The sequence below is a fragment of the Pollicipes pollicipes genome, unplaced genomic scaffold, assembly GCF_011947565.3.
Source record: "Pollicipes pollicipes isolate AB1234 unplaced genomic scaffold, Ppol_2.1 Scaffold_4881;HRSCAF=5763_pilon_pilon_pilon, whole genome shotgun sequence".
Lineage (NCBI taxonomy): Eukaryota > Metazoa > Arthropoda > Thecostraca > Pollicipedomorpha > Pollicipedidae > Pollicipes > Pollicipes pollicipes.
In genome coordinates, this window is record NW_023596576.1 from 46,044,038 (window position 1) to 46,064,361 (window position 20,324).

Here is a 20,324-nt window from a genome sequence, read left to right on the forward strand (position 1 = left end):
CCCAGAAAATGAGTCGTTGGGCTTCCTGGGGCCGTTGGGACTTCGCCACTGACACAATGGAACGGAATGGCCTGCTGCAAAAGTCAACTAGCTATGATATATATTTGCAAAATGCTTTCACGAAACCTGTGGCAATGTGTAGCGGATTTCTATACTACAATCACACACAGGTGGCCACAATATAAACGCATTTAGGCATTGCAAACAAACCAATGACAAAATTTACATTGTGTCACTGCGCTGTAACAAGGTGGCATGCTTCGACGTCGGCCATTACAATCCACACTTCCCCAAACCGTCCGTATTTCATCCACCGTCCATCATGATGAACGATGCATCTGCTGAATAATAGTTCTCCAACGTGCGCATCCATCACTAAACGGCATCTGCCAGCTCCACGATGGCCCAGAATGTGACGGATCGACGCCGGCAAGCATCAACACACACGCCGTGTTGACGCCGGCGACCGGGCCCACTCTGCGCGACTAGCGAGTGTGTTGGCCACCAACAGCCGGCGCGCGTCCGGTGGCCACGGCCAGTCCTGACCCGGACTGCGGTTGGTCGAAGACAGCGACCGTTCCGGTGGGGCTGTGTTCACTGGGCGGCCATCGGCGCTCCGTTCACATCGCTGGGCGCTGGGCGCTGGGCGACAGCTCGCAAGCGGAGCTCTCAGACAGCGGCTTCCGGCGCCGCGAACGCTCCACAAACACCTAGGCTGTCCACCTCCTGGAGCCGGCGCTGACGGCGTGACCCGGGGTCAGGGTCAAGTGCCAGGTCAGCGGGCGACCAGCCGGAGAGCCGGAGGATGAGCAGCGTCAGCAGCAGCGGCGTGACCCGGGGTCAGAGGTCAGGTGCCAGGTCACCGGGTGACCAGTCGGAGGATGAGCAGCGTCAGCAGCAGCGCGTCTGGCCGCAGTCGGTCCCCGGCATGCGGTCTGCATCGCGGCCGGGTGCTCATCTGACGGTGACGAAACAACAGCGTCATTGGACGGCGGCCCCGTCATTTCACACGCACTGCGCCCCTGCTGGCCCGCTGCCGGCAACCCGCTGGGGTGCTCGGCCACCGGCGGCCTATCAGCCCGGCCTGACTGGACAGGACATCAGTCGCCGTCGCTCGAGGCCTCACATGGATAGCAGTACCCTAGCTGCGGAGTACAGACATCGAAAGGTATGATTCATCACATCATTTCCGAGTGGTATGGCATAGAAGCAGAGCGTGACGCGGAGACGGAACCTTCCCTTCCACAGACCGGGTTCGGCAGCGCCTGAGACGGTCAGCGAGCGGCATCCGAGTTCGCCACATCCCAGGGCACTACCGTTGTTGGCCGAGAACGTCATGGATATTTTTGCCGCAAGCGCATGGCCAGACAGCGTCCCTCGGCTCCCCCGACCTTGATCAGGATCAATACTATGGCAGATCGAACCGACAGCGTCCCTTTTTCGACCTCAACACCGCATCAGTCTTTGTTGAATGAGCATCTGCGGGGGCGTGGTACATGACCAGGTGTCTCGGGGCTGAGGGCTGGCTTCCAAATGGAACTGGATGTTCATGCAGCACTGGCCACGATCACACCGCCGCGGCCGGCAGCCGTACCTCGCGTGGATCATGAGTCAAATGATTCTCTGCGGCTGAGGGTGCAGGGCGAAAATCGCCCGTTTAAATCTAGGAACGTGTTTGAATAAAGGTGTTGAGAGTGCGCGCAACAAGCTCAGCTGAGTTTAAAAGATCGAATACTGGTCACATAAATGTTCAAAGGTTGTTTGGAAGGAACGCAACACAACGATCAATAACTACAGCTTCACACAAGCAATTACTGCGGTTCCTTAATTCATCTGCATGTTACGGCAATGAATGGCTATGGCATGGCTATTTCAGATGCATTGCAATGTCACGCACAAAAGTGGCCTTGGTAACTCGCAGACAATTGGTGCACAGAAGGCATTACAAGTGCCTCGCAGCCAGCACACAGCGGACGAACCTCCACGGACGCTTCGCAGCATCAAGGCTGGCTGGTTCATAACATGGGCTGACTCAAAGCCATGGGTGTAACAACTGGGAGGGCATGCCCTCCTCAGTTTTCCCGAAATTGTACTTTACCCCCTGCAGTTTCCCTGTAAAATATTTTAAAACATTTTACATTCAAAACGCCGCTTTCAAGTCACGGTCGTTCACCGAAACTCCAATTTGTTCCCTCCAGCCCTGATTTGTTCTCCGACCTGAGAAACATGATAACGCCATTGCTCATCAGTTCATCACGGAAGAGTTGACTGGCGTTGCAAAGCTGGATCAAATGTTGGCATCATCCATAATCGTGACACGCCCACAATTGCGTTTCACGTAGCAGTTCACCAGCGTGAGTTTCTCGCGGAACAAGCATGACACATGTCACTGAAACGTCCCTGTAACCGTTAGACAGGCGCGAGCCCCATTCGGTGAACTGCAATGACGTCATCACCGCTGAAGGGGTGCGCCTGTCACGTCACAAGCAGCAGCACCCGCAGCTAACGGGCGTGTATCGGCAATCATGGCGCAACCGCACGCTGCCGTGATTGCTGCGAGTTCCAAAATGGGTAGTTATAAATAGAAGTTTATGGATGCGCATAAATCTTGAGCTTTTGACGAGCATATAATTAAAATCACCGTAGCAATCCAATTCCAACTAACGTCCAATTGAAATCGTATAACTTATGCTCAACTGGTAAAGTTTATTACAATCCTCTTCATCCTTACTTTCTTTACAATCCCTTTAATCCCTTTCAAATAATTTGCATGATTAATTCCGAACAACCACAGGTGTAATTACCTCTGGAATCGGTAGGGTCCGGACGCAGTAGCCTTTGGACATGTTGGAATGCTTTCGCATTTGGCCGTATAAAATGGCACCAAAACCGAAATGGATCGCCGTAGCATTTAAGGCGCGGTGACTTTCATCCTGACGACCGCCCCCTGACGCAGCTCAATGTTTTGTTTTTATTCATTGTTATGTCCATGCTTTACTGATATACTATCGCGCAGTGCTGGATGCACAGCTCCGCAGTGCTGATATAAATTGTGGCGCAGCACGTCTTAGGACAGCTTTGCAAGCCGTAGCATTATTACGCCGTAGCATTATTACGCTTTAGCATAATTAACGACCACGCATGGCATGCACGGGTGTAATGCGTCGTCATGTGCGGGTGTCATGTCGTGCCGGTATGACCTATCGTGACATTAATATCGCTTGAAGACGTCAACAGTGTTGCAATAAACCCGAGAAATGTGTCACACCACTCGTTCAGTGATATCCTGAGCCTAGGCCTGAATACGGAACACCTGTCAAAGATTTGAAAAACAAAATTGCCGACTCCACGGAAGCACTGAGCATACGTTCCTAGAATTTCATTTTTAAATCGACATTTCCTTGTTCCGTGTTCAAGATCTTAGCTTCACTCGAGCTGTAGGGACCTACAACATAAATGACCCAGTTGGAGCCGGCTACATCCTGGCGGCATCAGTACGGTGTATACCCACAACGTTATCATGCCCTTTAAAACATGTCCCGAGGCAGGCTGTCACGGGAGCGGCCCATCTGTGGTCGGCGTATTCTATTGTCCTTGAACTTATGTGAGACGAACGTCTTTCTTCTTATATGATAAGGAGCCGTGCTGACGCATATACATGAGGTGCTTGAAAGTCAGGCTCTATGGGCTATGTGACCATTCACTTTGGGGGAATCGCCACGGCTGTGCTCGAGTGTGTTAAACACACCTTCTGTTCTCGCGTCGAGTGCAACAGACTATCTCAACATGGAAAGTTTGCTAGCGGCATGTTTGTCGAGCGCGTCTGTGAGCAACAAGACAAAGCCTAGATATTAGGCATTCCAGCCCGAGCTTAAGACTATGGGCCGTTATGCTATCGCATTGTGCCAGCGCTGATCCTCAGAGAATTCCAGTCCTGACCTTTGAAGGCCTCCCGCGTCGTCCCTGACATTTCCCATTCCCAACTCATATTGGTCATCACAGGTCATGCCCCGTGGGTGTCTGCCTACTGGCAGTCTAACATGGATCGCCAATATAGCTAGTCGGATGTCCAACAGCTGCCAGGTGTGTTCCTGCCTCTGGCTCGGAACGACTGTAGCCCGCCCCGCGGGAGCACCACACCCGAACTTCGCGCCGCCGCGCCGGCCGGACACGCCGGACTGACCCGTCCCATCGACCCGTTGGCGTATCGCACGCGCCGGTGGCCTCCGATCGCCCGGGGCGCGCTCGACGACACGTCGGCGGAACGTGTTTCCCAGGCTGCGCACTTAGATTGAACTAATTTCCATGGGATCCGGGGTCATTCCGCGCGGGGACGGTGCGCCGACCGGGGTCACCCAGCGAGGCCCCGTGTCACTCAGCTGACTGCTACACGACAGCTGACCGCTGGCTGCTGCCCACTGCTACATGCTGGTATGGAACTGTGGCAGATAATGTGGACTTTCGCTCTCAGAGCTAGCACTTGTCTGTTTGGCACAGACCTGTGCTGAGTCAGTCCACCCTTGGGTTGACGGGTTGCGCCTCTGTGTTTGCAGGCCTTTTCCAAGCGTGATGGTCGGAGCTCCTTTTATGTCGGATGTATCAAAGTATGCTTACCAGCTCCAACTGCACATAGTGAACGCATAACACATTTCAAATTTTCGTTCTATCAACAACGTATTGCCTGTATGCCTGGCAACAAGCATGCCTGCATTTAATCCCTTCTGTTCGCAACCTTTCCTGTTGCCGGATATTCATCATGGCCGCACTAATTTTGTCCCTCGAATCGGGCCGGATGCAGTGCCAGCAATTCTCGGAAAAGGCAGGTCCCAGGCAGGTCAAGGTCGAATTCAGTACGTAATCTTGCAGGAAGCTTGCGTGTAAAAACAGAGATACCATTTCTAGCAACCCAAGCGTAGAGGCAGAATGTGTCTGCTTGCCAACATTTTGTCCGGAAAAGGTGCTCACCCAACTGCTCGCCTTAGCTTTGAGCAGTCCCGTCAGTGACCTTAACCCTGCGCCGTCCCGTTCTTGACCTTAACCCTGCGCCGTTCCGCTCCTGACCTTAACCCTGCGCCGTCCCGTTCCTCGCCTTAGCTCTGCGCCGTCCAGCTGTTGACCTTAACCCTGCGCCGTCCCGCTCTTTGCCCTAGCCCTGCGCCGTCCCGCTGCTGACATTAACCCTGCGCCGTTCCGCTCTTTGCCCTAACCCTACGCAGTCCTGCTCCTCACCTTAACCCCTGCGCCGTCCCGCTGCTGACCTTAACCCCTGCGCCGTCACGTTCCTCGCCTTAGCTCTGCGCCGTCCCGCTGCTGACCTTAACCGTGCGACGCTCTGCTCCTTGCCTTAGCCCTGCGTCGTCTCGCTCCTGACCTTAACCCTGCGCCCTCCCGCTCTTTGCCTTGGCCCTGCGCCGTCACCCTTCTCTCTCCCCAGACTGTGGACTGCGGAGAGAATTGACGCGTCAATTGACGAATCGCCGTGCGCTTCTGGATCCAGGGACCGATTGCTTAGTCACAATTCTGCAGCTATTCACAAGGCACCACGTGTCTGAAACTATCGTCTGTCTCCAGCTCGCCTCTAGCAAGGAAAGACTGTTAAGTAACTTGGCTAGAAAAAGCATCGATCTTGTCACTTTCCGTAACCCATGCGAGTCATGTCTCCATCGGCTTGCCATGCATTACGCAGCATTTAGTTGATTAAAAAATTCTCCAAACCCGCGGCGATTTTGGAGCTCATCGCGCGTGCCGCGAGGAACAGCTCCAGTTTTTCTCTCAGGCGGTCAGCGTACAGTGCTTAAACGCGTCTTAGTTCTGCACGCATTTGCCAATTTGCAATACTGCGTGTTGTTGTTCTTGCATATGGTCCTGCCAATTCGGGGAGTTTATACACGCGCGATACCGCTCCGCTGAGGCACGGCTGAAAGAAAATTAGGTATTGTGTCCGATGATTGTATGCTTTTGGAAGCCTCACATCCCCCCTTGATTGCTCACGCCGGATAGAAGCCCCGGACCCCAAAACTCGTTTAAAGCACCGAGACGGCAGTGTACGGATTCACCATTTCGCCAGATTAGCTAATCTGGAGCCCAATCTCTCGTCGCAGTCCACGTCAGAGCGCCGTTCTTTACACGCCAGCGCCGCCCACTAGGGTTATGACCTGTATCAACGCAGTAGTGAAGTAAATACGTGAAAGTTTACTATGAAGGACGCGGGTCAATACCCAAGTGTGGGCTTTAAGTAGAATGACTTGATTGAGACCATGGATACGTACAGCGCAGCAATGGCATGTTTGGATATGAGCACACTGCGCAGTTATTGGCCGTTATGCCATCAGATACACATCATCAATCATGCCCTCCGCCTCCTATCGATATTTTTGTCCATTTGTCCAACGTACACGACCGTCAGGACGCGTTGGCCGTTGCTTGGCACTGTCCTATAGACAACCACGACTTGCTGCACTTACTTCGCCTGTCTTCCAAGTTAGAAATCGACTTTCGCATGGCCGTCGCAGGTAAGCCAGGTACGTACCTTACCCGAAAACATGACCGTGCTCCCAATTTCGGATGACACACGGACCGAGCACGGGAACACCCGCTGGTTCCGACACACTCGCAGCTCTACCCACCACCATCACCCACCAAAACAGTTCTCCGGAGCCTCCGACCTTCCCATCCTCTTCCTCCCTCTGCGACATCATATATGACACCCTCGCATCCCTCCCTGGCGTACCCCCAGAACCGCGCATGTAATCGCGTACCCTCCAGCGCAGACGGCGAGGGGAGCGTGCCACACAGGCCCCTGGGAAGAGCGCCACCGCCAGGGCGTCGCCCCACGCCAGCGGGCACCGCCGGACGTACCATCGATGACGTGAACCCGGACGGCGGGCCGAGCGGCCCTCGCTCGGGCGGCACGTGTAGTTGCCCGAGTCGCGCTGGCGGGCGCGCGAGATCACCAGGAAGCTGCTGCTGCCCTGGTTGGTGGCGCTCGGTCTGGATGCTGATGCCGGCGCGCGGCGAGCCGAGGTCGATCGGCGCCGCGTCCCGCAGCCAGGTGAGCGTGATCGGCGGATCGGCCAGCACGCGCAGCTCGCAGCTCAGGTTGATGTTGCTGTCCAGCTGGACGTAGAGGTCGGTGGGGCCGGCCACCTTGGCGTGCGGGGCTGCGGAAGGCCGAGCGAACGGTTGGATTGTCGGCGAAAATGCATGAAGATGCACATAGAAACGGCGGTGTGAAGAACCATGCATCTTAAGTGCCGACATATCCTCTCCTAGCCATCCTACCCTTAGTATCCGGAAGTACCTTAGAAAGGCTTGCTGTATCGAACCAGTTCAAAGCCAACCAATGAGCCTATGAGATCATATACGGTTAAGCACTGGGGACGTGGGACAAGTCAATACAAACGTGAGTTCGACACAGTTCAGAAAAAAAACAAGGCATGTTACTGAGCATGGAATCGGCTCAATTCATAGGAAGTTTAGCGAAGCCGTGCCGGATTTAGGGGCATAGCCAGTCGGGCAGAGAAATACAATTTCCGACGTCGCCACCGTGAATGCCGGAGTCGGCAAAATAGTGAACTACCTCACGCTCATTACCACATCTTAAAAGCAGACCCCATTTGATCGAAAGGCACGGAGTGCGCTTAATTTCAAGGAACTAGCAGACGGTAACCCAATAACCATCAGCCGGCCGTTTTTCCCGAGCGCTGCACTTTTCCACCGCAGCCCGCGAGCGACGTCAAATCGTCCGGCGGCGGAGAGGCGGCGCTGGCGTGGGGCGGGCGGCGGCGGTCGGCCCCGGCGAGTCAGCGGGCGGAGCCGTGTTGTCTCCCGGCGCGCCTCAGCCGCTGCATCACCTCCGAGACGATCGGGACGACGGCCCGGTGGGAAATAAGACGGCCGGTCCGCGCTGGCCCGCTCATCAGTGCGCCCGTAAACCAAGCAATCCCATAAACAAAGTTCGCCGGCACGGCTTGCTCTACCGCTTGTACGGACTGGCGGATGGAGTCGCCGCAGCCGGCGGCCAACTTGGCCCGGCCGGTCGGCCGCCGCCGCCAGGCCGACGACCCCTGACCTTACCCGCCGCTCCGGCCGAAATGAACCGGCCAAGATGGGCGCAGATCGCAGCGCGCCGATCATGTCAAGCGCTTACAAAGTTTGGCATCGTACGAGTTTACAGGTTCTGTAGTCGGTCCGATTGCGACGAGCGTAGCAGAAGTTTTCATTTGGTTACTCATGTCGCTGCTGTCCGCGTCATTATTTTTGTTGCAGTTATTGTTATCGACACAGAAACGCACGTAATACATGGCTGGTGTATGAGCTGGCTGGTTAGATTCAGAAGGTGTTAGGTTTAAACATTGTTAGGAACTGACAGCCATTACGCCAACAGTGACCTTTTTCCTCACGGAATGCACCAATTGTTCACCAACTGCTCTGTGCCAGCGATAATTAACCTTCTCTTACGAAATGGAATATCGCTAGTTGGTCTCGCACATATGCTGAGCGCCCGGAGCGTTTATCCCCCAATTATTCGAAATTTTAAAAAGGGCGTCATAGAAGGGCTTCGGACGATTTGATACCGGAAACATAAAATAAGAATGCGTCCATACAAGCTGTATTCTTATTTTATCTTTCCTTGAAACGGCGTGGCATTCCAATTTCAAAGACACATTTTTGATAGGCACCAAACAACATCATTAACTGAAATGTTGGCACCATTGACCTTCGTCTTCGGTCGAAACGCTAAAGACTAAAATACCGACACAAAGAAAGTACCACCAGCGCATGATGGCCTCCCATCAGACCCATACCAAGGCCAAAACTTTGCAGAATTATTGAACTCTGAGAAAGCTCCCGGCAAAAAGAGAAGATAAATCACGAGGCATGCCGCAACTTCCTACATGTGCCGCCCCATGTTTCGGTTGGAACGATTTTTCTGCTGGTCCGGCATTCGTCTGCAGGGACCTTAAATGCTTTGCTTGCACAATAGGCAGCCAAAAGTGTTATCAGGCACCATTTCACTGACTGCTCCGGTCATTTGTCAGCTGTTCACGAAGATCATTAGTTAACCGTGGTGGTCGCATCGCAGTGGTATTCTCTATTTTGTCTTCACGCTGCCAAATTATTTTGTGCTTGTGCACCATACCGATAGGCTGTTCCCGACATACTACAGCGGTACCAAATTAGCTACTCCACGCAGCGATTGCCGGTCGATGAGCTAACAATTCCGATACTGGACTGATGTCTGAGGATAGCCGCTTACAGACCGCTACGACCATTATGTAGATCCCTGCTCCGGCGGGACCGATCGCGGTACATGTGATGACGGCCGACCTTTGCTTCTCGTTACCAGACGGCGACTGGTAGAGAGCCTGGTCGGAGTTAGCCGACCTGCTACTATGACGAAGCTGACATTCACGGCTCATCTGTGTTCGCCCTGCAAGTGTCCTCTGACGAGTGGCTTGAATGCGCAGCGGGCATCGGACTCGGGCCTGGCCACGAGGTCAGAGGGCTTTGTGACTGCACTCAGAAGGTCCCATTTTTAGTTGGCGGGGATTAATTGATGCAGGAGCATGACGCACAGCCCTGCGGTTGAGTGATGATGAATACGCAGAAACGTCTCTGGGTTCATGGTATACTGAGTGGTCAGGTTCAAATTTAGCCACTCAATGTAGTATTACGGCGTTTAATATTATCGGGAAGCTGTTTGACGTGTGCTCGCGAAGGTGTGAGATACTACGACTTAGCGACTACGAGTTAGTGGTGTTTGTTTTTTTTCTAACCCAGCAGGCCCATACAATATTCGTCTTAGCAGTGTTTTGCTAAGGTCATAGTTCGCAAAAGACATTCGGTTGTCGGAATGGCATGCCCTTTTCCTGTAAATTATGGCGAGAAGACGGCAGTCGCTCAAGCTTCATCAATAGACACCCATTAGTCACTTGAATACGCAAGAATGCAGGGACAAAGTACCGGGGACCAGTTTCTCACAACAAAGCTAAAACTTGTCATGTCGACAAGTAAATGTTCCAGTTTGGTGGACCTTTCAGATGTCGCGAAAACTAACACACAACTTTCACAAGCATCCTTCGGAAAACTCACCGCCAGCTTGCGGCAGGCCCAAGACAATGAACCCATGGGAGCTGCAACAACGACGGTCGGTCACGTCTGGTGAATAGCACAAGCCGTCTCGACAACACAGGTGCCGTCTCAACGGCAGGCTGCTGTGCTCGTGACACCATCTCGTTTCGAGACGAGCGGAGGGAGGCGTGGGGCGCAGGGTCTGCACGACGTATCATATCATACATGCTGAGAACGCTTACATGCAGCAGAAAGTGACGCTCACATCGCTGAGAACATAAGACAATGGTCGAAACGCACAGCAGTGTAAACTCTGTAACAGCGTGTGCTGCAGTGCCGCAAGTGCCTCAGCCGTACACGCGCGCGGTGATGGCGGAGAGGACCGCACTCCTCAAAGTTAGTCTCTTTGAGTTGGTCCGCTTCGCTGAGTCCGATCCTGTCGTCCGGATGGGGCGGGGACGGGATGGCACGGGATGGCTCGGGACGGGAGGCGATGGGGCAGCATCATACACCGTTCTGCTTCGGTCTTGACTCCGTCCGTCCTAACCGTCCCATCGCTCCGGCACAAGACAATAGTTTTGTCCCATCCGAGTCTTCCATCCCACCCGATCCCGGGCGGGATGCGTCTGGGATCGAAACGTCCTCTTCCGGCCCTGCCTAGCATCGCCCTGCACTGACGTGCTCCAAAATTACTGTAGCACGCACACTGCTGCAGCTCTTTCAATAATGCAGAATTAGGTGAAACAGACACATTTTTTGTACAAAGCTTAATGTTTGCACACTGTAAATTATACCCTGTTAATCTGCTTGGAAGTGGTCATTCCAATCCGTCTCGCAGTTCAACGAATTTCATGCTTCAGATTTCACACTCTTTCATTTAAACCTTTTAGTATATTTGCACTCCACACTTTACAGGTGGTCTAACACTCGGCAGTTAACCGAACGTCAACACTTCTAAGACAGCTTTGTAACCGTTTGATTTGTGTAGTACAGCTCTGTTGAACCTCACATCGGATCATGCGGTTTTAAGGCCCAGAAACCGTGCACGACGAACTACTTAAAAAGTGATGGAGCAGTTGTTCGGACTGACGTCATCTGCTGGTGGGTTAGTATGTACGCAACGTTTTAACTAATTAACTGTCCGACCGTCTTTAGGTATTACTGAGCCCTGAGAAGGACTGGATGACGTTTGGCTCTCATCCATGTACGCATCACAACCCGGATTATCTCCTTGAAATTGCTGGGGTTCGAACTAGACTCTCGTGATGACAAGCCCACTTCTCTACCAACCCAGCTTATCAAGATCGACGCGATCAGAAGGCCCTGGCACGAATACCAGCAATTCCAAGAAGGAAATACTGGCCGCAATTGGATATGGCTGAAAGCGAAGCACCATCCACTCCGTCTGAGGACTCCCGTAACACCTGACTACAGTCGGGTAGTTAGATGCCGGAAACGACGTGTACATGCTTACACTAGCCGATGACGAGAGACAAATAATTATTACATCAGTGTTGTCGATGCCGCGTCTCAATACTGACGTAGGACTATCATTTTGACAGATCAACATCCGTTTTAGAAGCCGTGACATTGTGTCGGATCGGGGTAGTCTTTCGCCCTTTTACGTTAGCATGAGTGAATGCACTTGTTAAGGACAGTAGTGGTAGCCTTATTCCTCGGAGAAAAACCAGGCGACTTTACTTCTGCTACTGTCTCAATAAAGGCATGTTGCCGAAGTATCAACCCATTTCAATCTACATTCTCCTGGATTTCTCCGAGGAACAAGGCTATTACTCCTGTCTTATTTATCTGAAAAATATTCCTCGCAAATGCACTGAACAACTTTCGCAATGTACTTGTTTCTTGCAGTTTGGCCAAGTTCAGAGGAGCCATAGCATTCAAGCATGGCCACCAAACCCAAACTGAGGACTTTTTCACTTGCATCAAACTTTTTTTCAAGACTGACATTTTCGAATTTCGATACCGGTTTGGTGACAGTTTTTATTTTTAACTTTGGACACGCTTGCTTTCAAATTGTCGGCGTTACGTGCACAGTGCCGCGCCGTTTCCTCATCGGTACTAAATCGCAATAGTCTATGTAGCTACAGTGTTGTTATTTGATTTCGTTCCAAGTGAGTAGCGATGTATCCTACGCAAAAAGTATCCTACAGGTGTTGCTTAGCAATGGCGTCCGATAACAGCGAGGATGCAGATATTGAAAGAGCAAAGCCGTTTTTATGATTATTCGCCGTAATTGCACACAACGGGTTTAACGCTGAAAAAGCTCCTATAAAAGTGATATCAAACGTCCTGTATAAACATGACACATCTGCGTGCGCTCCTTTTGTTCTGCTATGTTAGTTTACTAAAACAATGCTTAAATTCTTGACATCAGTTAAAACTTCAATTTTTTCTTTTGAATCATATGCAATCTGATGGACTATATAATCCCTCACTTGGCGTTTGGTGCACCATCCTTACAAGCTCATTTTCACAAGCTTTCTTTTGAAAGAATATTCAAGCCATCTGAACAAGAGCAAATGGCATAAAACTCCATGTTCTATGTGCGCTATGTGCACCGCTTCATGCTGCGATCACCACCTCTGCAGCACATGCAGCAATTTCGCATGGAATAACACCCGCCAAGTTTGCCGCAATACGCAACGTTCGAAATCTTCCAGCTGAAAACCCGGTGACCTTGAGCCAGACTGGCAGCTCCTCAACCACTTTACGTCAGATTGGAAGGAAACCCGATACTAGTTTTGGTATTGTGCACCAGACCATGGATCTAAACGACCCGATGCAGTCTTCGAGCAGTCGTCGAACCCGCTGTGCGAGTTGATTGTGTGCACTGGATGGAGGGGTCGGTATTTGGGGTGGGTGGCAAATACTTCGTTGTTTTATTGCTTTCGTTGGATGTGCGGCGTAGTAGCATGGTCTCCGCAAGCCACAGATATACCCAAGTGGCCATACATTTGTGTGTTTTTTTGTGTTATTGTAGATAAGTCGGCGGTGATGGTGCCATTCGGAGGCGCCAATCAGCCCGATGGGGTCTCTTTCAATGGGATATTTATGGTCTAGCTGGGGTCAATGCTCTTCAGAGTCCAGGATTTTTTTTTGAAGATATCTTTAAGTTTTTTAACTGAGCTGTCTGACTTTTTGTGTTTAGCTTTGCCAGATAGATACCTTTTCATGGTTACACATTACGAGTATTGTGATTGCATGTTCCAGTTGTGATAATTTCCTGCTTAGTTTCTGGATGACGTATTTCTTTAGGTGGCAAGTCATATCAAATTTGAATCACCTTCTACGTTATATGTAACAAGCAGTTCACTAAATTTACCTCAAAATTTTGGCATTGTTTTCTGTTTCATGTTTTTAATGCAGGCACTTAATGCAAATCACTGTAAAAATTGCAATATTGATGCTGAAGCTTGAGCATTTTTCCAATAGATATTAACCAGTATACGACAATTTTGGCCACATATGTTTACCAAAATCTTCTGGTAGGTGTTTATTAGTGCGAAGATTTTATTGTGGTGTACTCCTAATTCTTGATACCATGTATGACTACATGGGCATGATTTGGTGACTGAAAAGTGTATACGTGTTTTGCACTTAGCTTGACTGACAGATGAGAACTGCTAAGTGAAATCTGGTCCACGGAGTGCCGATTTTGCTCAGGAATCAGGAACTGGTACAGATGACATACATAATATTTAATTTGTGTGAAAAATTCATCCACACTGCTACCGTCCGCCACTTCGACAGGCTTAAGCCTCATGTACATTGCACAGCCCGCTTTTATGACTTGCTATCAGAAGCCTGCCCCATCACCGTTAACAGCTTTGAAATATCTTAATCTTATGTATATGGTCAGAACTAAAACCTCTAGAACAGAATGCTTATTTGCCACATATGACATTTTGGCAGAACTTGCTTGGTGCTGGTGCTCTGCGTTTTAACTGTAAATTTAAAATTGCAGCTAAATTTTCAGGTTTCAACTGTTAGTTTTAATCATTTGAACATTTTGTCTGTTGCAGTCATGGGAACATAAATGCTTCAATTGTGGACTTATAAAGTGGAATACAACTACTGTCAGGTTTAAGAGGCCTTTCAATAATTCGAATACGGTTTTATCAGTTTTGGATTCACGTCGAAATCACCTGAGAGATATCTTGGTCAACCAGATTGTGAATGATTTCTCTTGACGTTGATACACATGATACAGGTAGATGTTTTAAGCAGAATCCAGTAAAACTGCCATTTTGGTGCTCTTTGTAGCATTCTCCTGCTTTAAGCCAGAAACATTGCTGTGAACAACACGAAGTGGCAAAGCTGTAAAGTTAAGCCATAAACGTTACTTTGGTGTGCTGGTGCCTAATCACTCCAGATGGTGATCCATAGCTTCTCAACCTACATATGTTGTAGAGCTCCACTGTGCTACTATTTACTACCAGCAGTGACCTTAATGAGCTACCCACTTGGAGACCGTTGGTTGCAGTGAAATTAGGTCGTGTTCTTTGCCTTGCAGGCTGCTTTCACTTGTTTGAGAACAGAACATCAATATCATATACTCCAGCTTTTTGAGAACAAGTGTCCCCGTGTCTGACCCAGACCCAGAAAATAACCCGAAATGATGGCCTCGAGTTCGCTGGTTCTGCTGCGTTCGTTACCATCCATTTACGATTTCCTATGTGGGTGGAGCAACAATCCGAACGCTAACCAGCTTGTCACACATTCAGACACATGCACGGAGCGCAGCAGGAACATCACTGGGCTGGATCCCGCATCCATCCCAGCTATACATCACAGCTCCAATTAGCGGGGCACGGATGGCACATATGACACCGACAGCACCGAGGTGCTCGATATACTGGGCGATCATGACTACCGGCCGGGACTGTCCTTTGGGTTCGCCAATGCCATTTGCTATATCTCACATATTCGTCGTCCGAAGAGCACTGGACAGAGCAGGCTGCGCTACCTGCCAAGAAGCGCCCTTATGACCCCACATCCTTATGTCACCGTCTGTGGCTGAAAAGTCGTGGTGGGCTGACGAATCGCTCCGCAGGAGCTGTCCGGAGGTGGGCCTGAGTGCTGAGGAGGAGCTTCGCTGAGACATCATACGGCTGGACGCGGCTTACCAAGCAGTGCCCTGGCGGATGCTGGAGAGCACGGCGGTGTGCGGGATCGGTAACCATGGCGTGTGAGATCCCGGCCGTCACCTCCTGGAAGCTCAGTGCGGTTCGGAAAAACCACCACACCGAGCTCATCAGGATGCTGGTGGCCACCTAGCGACGGGTGTGTCCTGATTACTAGGCAAAGCTGCATAACGCACGCCTAAAGAGGGACAGGATCCGGCAAAAATTAATTGAAGCAGTGTCGTTCAAGGCGCATTAGGCCAGTCGCTGGGGCCGATATCTTGTATACATTTGTCTGGTGGCGCATCCAGCAGATACGCTTTCCTTCAGCTCTCACACCTCTCCGATCGATGGGCGCGTCCGGCCTTCTCCTGCTCGCTGTTTAGGCTTCTGTTTTACGTGATACGTTGTGTGCAATGTTGCATCCGCTATTTACCAGGTAGCTTTATAGTTGTTTGCAATTTAATTTAAGTTGCACTGTCAGTTTGCAGAAAGTGCGCGAATGCTTAATATTTTTATCGGAGGAGTTTGTGGCGCCTCGCATCACTCGGGCCGTCAACTCGCGCGTACCTGGGAGCTAGTGAGCTGTCGTGAAAGGCTCGTGAAGACCACCTTTTAAAGGACCATAGACCCGCTGCAGCTACATTATCGGGCGATTGATGAATATGTTGAACCAAGGAATGTTGTGGCATTATCGGCGGTTGGCAGATGTCAGTTAATTATGATAAGCGTAAGGTGATGCGTTTGGGTAGTTCTGGTAGCGAGGGCAGTAGCTATGGAATGGGCGGCCAAAAGTTGGACCACATCGAGGCAGGAAAAGGAGTTAACGGTTATAATCCCAGGAAATTAAAAGGCTAAAAAGCGATGTTGGACTGTTCGGAACAAGGCACTTCGAATGCTGTGACTTATTAACAGGAATATTCATGACGAGAGTGGAAAGTTTTCAGAAAGTTGTACTTAGTTTATGCCAGACCACACTTAATGTTGTGTACAGGATTGGTCCCCATACTTTAAAAACGATATACATAGGCTGGAGAGCGTTGAGCAAAAACAAATAGGATGACAAATGGGATGGGCAACTTAGAGAATAAGAATGCGCTTAGGGCCCTGGATTTGTAGTCACTGAAATATCGTAGACTTAGAGGGGATCTGATAGAGTTATTCATTATTATGAAAGTGATAGACAAGGTAGATCTACAAGAAGACCGAAAATTAGGCCAAAGTTTAGAGAAAACCAGCTTCATTTAGCAAAAGGTATCAGCAGCATTGTGAATAGGCAGATGTCATTAAGTCAAAGAATAGTGAATCATTGAAATGGACTGCCCAACAAAGTTGGAGGAAGCCCCTCTCTAGCAACATATAAAAATCGTTTCGACAAATCCGTCGGTCTAAGGAGCTTATTTATCTCTAAATTCAGGCAGGTCAGGCGGTAGGATTGGTGCCAAGGATAGGCGCGAAACCTGGGGTAGAACAACCTCGATGGACCCTTGTGTCTCTATGTTGGTCTGATGTCTTTATGTGTTTGTTAAGAAACAGGTAGAGCACGTATTTCATGCGCTGCCAAAATATTAAGATGTGCGTTAGGAAACAAGACACCATGGCCTTGTCAGATAATTGAAATTTGTGTTATCGATATATTTTTCATGTCAGTGCTGTAATAATTATTGTTGTGTACGCAATTAGCTGGTCTTGAGTGCTCGTAAACATTCATTTCATTTATTAGAAGCTGTCTAACCAGTCCTTGACCAGGTCGGGTGCCCGCCTTGCGCCCAATAACATCTTATCAATTCATGCACAATCACCACCTCAGCATTAATATTTTGGCAGGATTTTAGTACCGTCCCTGGAGCATCGTTGCCATATGGACACGACTAGTATATCTGGACTAGAAGCCGAGACCACCAAAACTATTATACAGTTTCCTTGCAACCTAACGTAAAGTTCCCCAAACTCTGGTACTTTTTTCGCAAGTACCACGTAACTGGCCAGTAGCTAGCACATTCATTTTGTGTCTTTCTTAAATCAGAACACACCGCGCTAACCTATCATTAAATAACAGAAAGCTGACCGATGGACTCTTAATCTTAACGCTGTAATAGTACCGTGGTGTTGAGCACAAGTCCTTCGGGAGGCCGTTCTGTGTGTGAGAAGGGCCACAAACCATTCTAAATACGCTCATTCTTACCGGTGCGTGTGCTTAACTTGTGTTCTGTGTACTGAACGTCCTTCACGGTACTGGACAACTTTTGCTCAGATTAAATATTTTGCGTTTTCTTCGATGTACCATTTACAGTATGGGTGGACTTTTCCCTGTCTAGAGGTGCTGCCGCATCCCAATAATTTATCGATTAATTTAAGCAACCTTATGTCAATGGCGTTGCATAGAAATAATGGACGTTAGAACCTCTTAGCGAATCCAATAATTATCTGCACTATTGTTCTTGTCTCCGAGTATGCATACGACGCTTCGACCAGCTTATTCTCCGGTTGTCGTGGAGTATTAAGTGAGTCCCGAGAAGGACTGGACAGTGCTTGGTTTTCATCCATGTACTCATCACAACCTAAATTGCATTCCTGGCATCGCCAGCATCCCAAACGGTTACGAGTGCGGTACTCTGCCAACTGAGCTAACCGGGAAGGACGCAAGCTCGGATGCGCAGTTGGTAAAACGCTGGACTCGTAATCAGAAGATCATCCCGGTTGGATTTTCAACAATTCCAAGGCGACAGTTCAGGTGTGACGTGTACATGACTGAAAGCGAAACAAATCACTGAGTCCCATTCAGGACTCAATGCCACCTGACATCGGCAGGAATATGGAGTGGCCGAAACCTTGCGCGCACACGAGCACACCATACGGGGACAATATCCTGAACAATTAATCCACCTGTGAAACTTATGCCTCATCTCGATCATTCCGTAAAATCCGTTTGTGTCCTCAACTTTAAGCAAAGTTCCGCGTATGATTGGTGGTTGCATTAGTGACGCATACTATACCGCAAACTTCTGTCTAGCAGCACATGCGGCAACGTAACTGAACATGAGGGAAAAGTCTGTCCTATCTCATGTCAAGCTTAAACCGGTTGATTTGTTGGTAGTGGTTGTTGTGTACAAAAGTAACATGCTAAGATTGATGATTATATCAGTTCAAAGCGCAATGCGTCTTGAATTTCACTCCTGCCAGATGTGCTCCAATTACTCGTAAATTGAAAGGAATTGGCGTAGCAAAAACGTTTCCAAAGTGTTGTTCTTCCAGCAATGCGCCAATTTTGATTATACAAATGGCGTCGGCGTAGTTTCAATATATGTGGTATATTGAAAGAGTAACCACATTTCCGATGTTTCTTTCTGCTGACCTGGCATAGTATTGTTTGCGAAAGTGCCGTCATAGTTGAAAGTCGCAACTACACTCCCATAAGACTTATGCCCCTGGCAATCTTGTTGTAGCGCACAAATGAAACACACCGCAAAAAGGAATTGGCATGCAAGCAGAAAGAGGTAGTGTGATTTTCAGAGCCTTGAGTACCAAAAATTGCTATATTGTGGTGGGGGAGGGGACAGTGGCCAATCTATTCAGTCCGTCACCGGCGAGGTCATTTCCTTACAAGCGATTGCAATGTTTTGTAGGTTTATAAATAAGATCGTATGTGACTTGTATCCCAGGGCCTAGCGGTCGGATATGATTCAGCAAATCGGTGGGCCTGATAATTGCCATCTAGACAACACGAAATGGGGATATGTGGCATAACAGGTGACATGATAAATAACATACAAGGCAAGCATTTTGTCAAAAATTGTTTGAAGACTCGGGAACCAAAAAATTCGACGCACGTAATCACGGCCATACGACTTTGAAACCTGCACGAAACAAAACGGCGCTCCTCTCCCGTCAAAGATTTACCGCTTTGTTGGAACAGTCAAAATGAGATCAAGACTTAGTCATGTGTTTCGCTTGGATGAGTCACGACCTACTGTGAATTTTTGGATCTCGTCAGAAGTCAGCAGCTTTGAAGGCGTGCTATTTTTGCTAGCAAATTCCTCGCAAATAAGCGACATTAATCTAGCCGATGAATTACATGAAAAACACGAAAACAATCCAGAACTAAGTAGCAAAAATATCGAACTTCTAACTGAGAAAGCAAAAATATTGGTGCTGATTATCTCATACTTCTGTGAACCGATCTAACTTTTGTTCTCAGGATCAGGATGTCTCGAATGGATCGATGAACAGCTATTGAAAATGGCGTGCGTGCGTGCGTGCGTGCGTGCGTGCGTGCGTGCGTGCGTGCGTGCGTGCGTGCGTGCGTGTGTGTGTGTGTGCGTGTGTGTGTGTGTGTGTGTGTGTGTGTGTGTGTGTGTGGTGTGTGTGTGTGTGTGTGTGTGTGTGTGTGTGTGTGTGTGTGTGTGTGTGTGTGTGTGTGTGTGTGTGTGTGTGTGTGTGTGTGTGTGTGTGTGTGTGTGCGCGCGCGCACATATGAGGCTGTTTGGATGTTGTTGCAGAAACCTGGGGCACCATAAACCTCCCGAGTGGTCGCGGGCTTCATTCGGTTCAGTCCAGTTAACCTTCAGTTGTCTGAAACTGATGGCTTCTCTGTATCACATCCATTCCGGCGACTAGGATACCCGCGCCGGTGAGGAATTGTTAACCCCATCACTACGAGAACCGCCTGGGAGTTCTCAAGTTTGTCGTAGCTGGTGCTGTCAATGGCCAGTGACACCAAATAAACGGTATTGGTCCCGTTCTCCGACTCGGAAGAATTCTGGCCAATGCTATTTTGCTCAGTGATTGTTCTCTGCGAAAACTATCACCGAAACAAGCATAGGCCCACACAGGTCACAGACCAATCTAGCAAAGCATATATCGTAAACGTAAACGTCTTTCTGCCCGCAAAAGTGGTTTACAGATAAATACGGATCACCCGTGTCTTTTACCGAGCGCCGTGATCGCAGCGTCGCAAATGTAGTACGCAGGTCCAATGTATCACCCCGGACAGTAATGACTCGTCACAACGCTCCAGCCCCTGAGTAATGCCCCGAGGGATTGCCGGCAGTGGGAGATCGTTCGAGATGTGTTTCGCCCGCGCGCCGTGCAGCGCGCGGATCCATT

At 49.7% G+C, this 20,324-nt stretch overlaps 1 protein-coding gene across 1 annotated transcript in view; it reads right to left on the bottom strand.

The window, feature by feature from the left end:
* Positions 1–859: 859 nt before the first annotated feature.
* LOC119100469 (lachesin-like) overlaps positions 860–20,324 on the bottom strand; it is a 57,289-nt gene continuing 37,824 nt past the window's right edge. Inside the window, exons 4-5 of the mRNA XM_037223561.1 lie at positions 6,954–7,160; positions 860–906 (exon numbers count right to left, since the gene is read on the bottom strand). Of these exons, the coding sequence (XP_037079456.1) occupies positions 860–906; positions 6,954–7,160 (254 nt within the window). The remainder of the gene's footprint in view (positions 907–6,953; positions 7,161–20,324) is intronic.